This window comes from Seriola dumerili, unplaced genomic scaffold, assembly GCF_002260705.1.
Source record: "Seriola dumerili isolate Sdu_G_001 unplaced genomic scaffold, Sdu_1.0 BDQW01000236.1, whole genome shotgun sequence".
Lineage (NCBI taxonomy): Eukaryota > Metazoa > Chordata > Actinopteri > Carangiformes > Carangidae > Seriola > Seriola dumerili.
The window spans coordinates 64,615-71,047 of record NW_019174491.1 but is presented as its reverse complement, the minus strand read 5'-3'; the positions used below and the strand labels follow the sequence as shown (position 1 = coordinate 71,047).

Here is a 6,433-nt window from a genome sequence, read left to right as displayed (position 1 = left end):
AACTAAACACCACTTTGGTTCCACATCTGGAGCTAATGACACTAAATGTAAATGTGAATGAATGTTTGTTAAAGGAAGAGAACAACAAACAGCTTCCAGTCAAACCAGTTTATTTCTACAGAACCAGTTCAGTTGTCTTCAGTCACCTCAGTGATCCATGAACCATAGTCAGATATTCTGGTGAAGATTGCCGGTTTGTCTGCATCACAGCGCCGGCTGCCCCATGTGACCACACCAGACAGGAAGTAGGTGCCACGTTTCTGACAGATGAGAGGAGCTCCGGCGTCGCCCTGCGCACGAGGTCAGTCAGAGTTACAACATCGTTTTAATAAGACAAATCAACCAAGAAAAAACTGACTGATGACACACGAGCACCTTCTGATCCTTTCTGACCCCTGGATTCACTGTTACACAGCTTTTAGTGTGACGTACAGTGTGACGTACAGGACGTACAGTGTGACGTACAGTGAGACGTACAGGACGTACAGTGAGATGTGTCACAGCTGTGACGGCAGCAGGACTCAGGTAGGACACTGTCAGACGGCTGAGGATGGTTTTATGTGAGGGTTAAACACTGAGCATTAACTGCAGGTGGAACCCGTTTACAGTCTAATGACATGATTGTGAGTGTGTTGTTACCATGCAGGAAGAGGAGCTGGCAGCATGTGAACAGATGTGAGAGTCACTGATGAGTCCTCCTCCCCACAGGCTCCTACAGTTGGTCTGATTGACCAGAGTCAGTCTGACGTGGTGCAGTCGGTCCGGATCGATGTCGGCTACAGAGAAAAGAGACGGCAGCACATGAACAGAGTGTAACAATGATGTGTTCATGTTTCTGTGTAAATATAGAAACACTGAGCTCACCTCTTCCTGCTGCCGCTCCCCAGCCAGAGGTGAAGCAGTGCCAGCTGTCGTCCGGCTCCTCGTCCTCTTCAGGGACACAAACCGGAGACACATCGGAGCCTGGAGACAGAGTCAGAGGACAGATTGACTCAGTGGACACAGAGGCCATGTTCACACCTACCTGTAGCTTTGTGTGTTTGGACCTTTTGTTGATTAGGTCAGAGTGGAGCCACAGGGTGAAGAGACTAACTCTTCACATTCTTTGACAACTGGAACCTTTTTCCAGGCTTCTGATTTGCCAACATGGTTTTGGTCAGGGTTACATCGCCCCCTGTTGGTTTGACGTGCTCCTCACAGCGTGTTTGTGTTTTCATGTGGATGGAGATTTGAGGAGCGGACAGTTTAAATAAATACCTGTGTACATGTGGCTCAGTGTACACCTGGAGCAGCACTGTCTCATACTCAAGAGAGATGTTGGAGTGTGTGTTTATGTTCCTACTGAATCTGGCGGGAACACTGAGGCGGAGAAGTGACAGGTCAGACTTTGGCGGGAAGCTGCCATCCTGTGGCAGGTTGAAGACTTTGTCCACCAGGACAGTTTGAGCTGGCAAGAACCGGAGGTCATGAAGTCCCAGAGCCACCACGTCCACTTTAGGTCTGAGAGAGAAGCAGGAGTGAGCAGTAACAGAGGGGGTAGACCTGATGTCGCAGCATGTTGCAGGAACACTGATATCCTACCTGATGTTACAGTGTTTAGCAGCGACAACCCAGCGGCGATGGATCAACACTCCACTGCAGTAGTGGCGTCCACTGGACTGCAGGCTGACCTGCCAGGGCCAGAAGAAGGGGCAGGACTCGGTCACGTTCCCTACAGACACCTCACCGTCCTGGGACACCGAGAGACTAGCGAGGCCTGGAGCGTGATCACAGCTGGGGCTCTGCTGCTTCCCACACCTGTCCTCTGTCATCCAGGTGAACATACAGTTATACAGGAGCAGTGTGTGTCATAAATAAAGTCTTTCAGATCTGTGTCAGATTAAACCTACCTTCATCTGTGATGTCATCTTCATACATCCTGTTCTGATCATCTGAAAATCAAACAACATGAGGAAACGTCTTCTACAGGTAAGAACTCAGGTGTTGATCGTCTGGAACTCACTCATGATGTCAGACATCCACTGAGCGTGCTGCTGGATGTCGGTATACACTCCTGGTTTTCTGGCTCGTCCACAGCCAACTCCCCAACTCACCACACCTGCCAACTCGTACCTGCTGCCGGTGAAGCAGGACAGAGGACCTCCAGAGTCCCCCTGAGACCGAGGGATGATGAGGTCAGAGACGACGTCAATGAAAAGATCAAAGACAAGCAAGACAAAAGACGAGACAACAACAGAACGACTAAAACCCAGGAAAAAAAAAAGGGAGGACAAACATCACAGGAGAAGAGACACAGACTGACAGGACAACCAAGATAGAAGACAGTATGAGAATCAAGGTAGGACAGTAAAAAGGGACAGAAGAAAGACAATGACCATGAAACAAATCTCCAGAAAGGAAGAACGTGACGTTAAGAGACAATACAGGATGATAAAGAGATGCCAGGACAATAACAGCACAACACGAGTCCAGACAGGACACCACAAGACAAAGAGACAAGAGTAAGACCAGAGTGAAGACAGGACCATGAACAGAGACACAGGAAGAACAAAGAAGTTGGTAAGACTTGGGTAAAAGAGAGACAAGACGGGACAGTTATGAGACAAGGTGCGACAACAACAGACCGTGACAGAACAAGACGAGAGGACGGTGAAGAGACAAATTGGCGATGAAGAGAAGACAGGAGAAACAGACAGCTTGAGAGAGAACAATGAAGAGGACGACAAAGAAACAAGACAGAAACAGATTCTGTGATGTGGACAAACTCCTCTCAGGTCTCTGACTGGTTGTAAGTGCTTCAGAGTCCAGATTCTGAACCTTGACGGTCTTGAACTGTGTCCAGACCCTGGACATGTTCAGGTCTTACCTGACAGGCGTCAACTCCTCCCTCGTCCTTCCCAGCACAGAACATGGAGGACCTGATCCTGCCCAGGTAGTACTGGTTACAGACCTCAGAGGGCAGGACAGTCACGTTCACCTCCTGCAGCCTGTTGACTCGAGGACCATCTGGAGACAGACACATCCAGCCGGGTCAGATTCAGTCAACAGGTCTCGTGTCTCTAGAGATCAGTAAATGTGTCCTCACTCTCTTGGGTGGAGCCCCAGCCGGTGATGGTGCACTTCTTGAAGAGAGGTAGCGGAGTCATCCAGATGTCGATGGGTCTGACGAACTGGTTGAAGACCAGAGGCCGCTGCAGCCTCAGCAGAGCCATGTCGCCCTCTTTAGTCCGAGTGTTGTAGCTGCGGTGGCTGACGATCGCCGAGACTCCGACCAGCTGAAGGTCAACAGAAACCGTCAGAGGTCAACAGAAACCAACAGAGGTCAACAGAAACCAACAGAGGTCAACAACTATCGCAGAGACTCCGACCGGCTGAACGGGAAGTCGCTCTACAGCTACTTGATCCTGTACCACTGACTGGTTCAGGATCTGGACCAGTTCATATCCTGAATCTTGTGTGGTTCATTTTACAAACTGAAGAACAGGTTCACATTATCACAGTCCGTCTTAAATCAACAGTCACCGACCCTGAACCAGGTTTCTCTGTCTGATCAGACCTGGACTTCACAGTCCTCCTCTGTAAACATATGTTCTCCAGTCTGTCTGAAGAGACTCCAATCATCTGAGTCCATCATCTGTGGTGGATCTGTCTCAGTCTGTTGAGTCTGATCAGGACCAGAACATAGTCTGATGTGGACCCACATCAAGAGGAGGTCTTTGAATGTCCTGAACAGGAGGAACCGTCACAGCCAGAAAAACCTGATACAGCACCTGAACTGGTTTTAAGACTCTGAGAACCTGAATGTCCACAGACCATCATTCAGACTCTACTGGGCTCTACTGTGCTGACTGTCAGACTTTACAGGTTCAGTTGTCTCCTGTGATAAAACAAACGTCTCCATGAGGCACTCTGTCCACAAGTGTGACCTGTGTCTGAGCTGCAGGTCGTCTCACCTGTTGTCCCGCTTCATGAAGATTATCGAGGTCGTGTTTTCCAGCCAGAACCTTCCAGAACGAAGCTCTGTTGTACCTGCAGACAGGTATGACTCATCAGCTGTGTGTGTGACAGTAAATTTAATCCTGGTGTCGATGACCTCTGACCTTTTGAAGCAATGAGCAGCAGAGATGACCCACAGTGGACTGATGATGGCCCCCCCACAGGCCGGCATGGAGGCAAAACAAACGGACACCTGCCAAGGCCACGAGTGAGCCCAGGCCTCCTGACCCCCAATGATCCTGGACTCCATCTCCTGCTCCGGACCGAAGGGCCGAACCCCGGCCAGGTCTGACACCACACCAACAGAGGTCAACAGAGGTCAACAGGGTTCAATCAAAAAGGTCAGTATTAAGAAGAAACCAGGTCCTGCTGGTTTCAGTTTTAACAATCAAATATATAATATGCATACTCACATTGAACAGGATTCATGAGGTTTTACTGAGTCTGGTTAAAACATTTGATCAAACCACATTTAAAAACAAACCGTTTTAAAGTTTAAAGTTAAAGTTTTTATAGTTTATAGTCAGATTTAGAATAATAACTTGTTGATTTAATAAATAAATGAATGTAAAGAGAACAAACCACTGAATCCAAAGAGGCCAGAGAAGGTTCCATGTTGCTGCAGAGTCTCGTTTCCTCCTGGAGACAAAGTACAGAGTCTGAACCGGCTCAACTGTTCCCAGGTAGGAGTGTCTTAACCTGGTGAGTTTACCTGTCCCAGCAGCAGCTGTGGAGGTCGATGGTTCCAGTTGAGCTGCACAGACACAAAGCACAGGTGAGGATGAGGAAGAGGAAACAGGAAACCTGAGGATGAAGGTTCTCACCTGTCTGACGTGTGAACACACACAGCGACAGCAGACACGTCACACACAGCATCATGTCTGAGGATCACTGTGAGCTGCTGAGGCTCCTCATCACTCACCTGTGTCAGTCACACCTGTGTGATTGGACACACCTGTTCAGCGGAGGGATAAACGTCATCTACCTGCATTCTATTCAACATCTTTATCTCTGGGACTATTTTATCTGTCACTCCACTGTGGACTGATACAGAGTGTGACACACTGTTTGTGTCACTGATGTGATGATGTCATCAATGAGGGACACTCCCACTACATCACTGTAGCACACCTTACATGGCGGCCATGTTCTCCTGTGGTGCAGTTACATTTCGTTGATTATAATGTTGGGAACCACTGATGTAAAGTAATAATGCAAAAAGCTTTTCTTGGCTAACATATGTCTGAGCAAGCTAAAAAATGAAAATGATAAAAAATATAAAATGTGGTTAAAAATGTATGAAAATCAAAAAGTTAAAAACTTATTTACTATTTCAGAGATAATGAAGATTAATATTTGATCTCCCGATGAGCGTCCAGGTGATCGTCAGGTGGATCTCTGTGGTTTCCCTCATCAGATGTCAGTGCTGCAAACAGAGCGCGCATTCAGATCAGCTGATCATAACGCAGACCACTCAGAGTCTCTCATCTTAGTGAGTCTATATTGTTGACTCCACCCACATCCCACAGACTCCTCCCACTCACATGGCCTCTAGCCTTGAGCTCAGCAGACCTGCTCCCCTTCATGAGCAAGCCTCACACCACGAACAAACACTGCTGTGAGGTCTGAGGGCATTTTCTTGATTTCTACATTATTTCTTAAATTCACTTTTTAATGGTCCTTGCATGTAACATAACAGAAGAGTGTTTTAAATCACAAGTCTCAGAACAAGCTCCGCTCTTTCTATAACGAGGCAGCAAAAACATGTGAAAACAAACCTTTACTGATGGAGATGAATTGTTTTGGTGCTTGAAATGGATTTACTAAAGTCTATAGCTTCATAAAAATAGTGCAACATGAAATTAAAATAAAAAAGTAAAATAGTAGATGTTAGTAGGTGTTGTCATCACTTTCTTCCACCTCTCAACAAATAATGTTTGGATGGTAATTTAAGAAATCAGACACGTCTATAGTGGTGAGATCTACTGAGTATTATTCTAGTTTGAACATATTTGATGTGGGAACAACCTGTCGCACATTAAATAGGATCATGTGATAATATGTCTTCTACCACTAAAGGGATGGGAGGGTGAACTTCCATCCATTTTCACCTGCTTGTCAGGTGACAGTTCCTTTAGTGATGTGTCCACATACTGTTGTTTAAGCCCTTGAGTTTTGTTGAGCTTGATTGTTACTTTCTTCTTCAGGTGTTCTCCCAGAAGCGGGGTATGAAGGTATGATCACATGATCCTGTTAAAGGTGTGACAGGTTGTGGCTGTCAGACAGTGGACACATCTGTCTGCAGAGTTTGGATTCATTGATCTGTAACTGCTGTAAAAAGTAAAGCAAACCTTGGCATCCAATATAAACCTTCCAACTGTGTTACCCTGCTGTTCCAGTGGCTTAGGGTTAGGGTCTGTTTTTGTTGGTAGCTGAC

General features: G+C 46.9%; 1 protein-coding gene across 1 annotated transcript; it reads right to left on the bottom strand.

The window, feature by feature from the left end:
• Positions 1-128: 128 nt before the first annotated feature.
• On the bottom strand, positions 129-4,987 carry LOC111229501 (transmembrane protease serine 9-like). Its single transcript, XM_022755834.1, has 13 exons — positions 4,934-4,987; positions 4,696-4,750; positions 4,101-4,284; positions 3,954-4,029; positions 3,086-3,275; positions 2,867-3,006; positions 2,003-2,153; positions 1,890-1,931; positions 1,582-1,804; positions 1,343-1,500; positions 865-963; positions 640-776; positions 129-290 (listed from the first exon to the last, which is right to left on the bottom strand). Exons 1-13 carry the CDS (start codon positions 4,985-4,987, stop codon positions 129-131), a joined length of 1,671 nt encoding a protein of 556 aa, XP_022611555.1.
• Between the last annotated feature and the right edge of the window lie 1,446 nt (positions 4,988-6,433).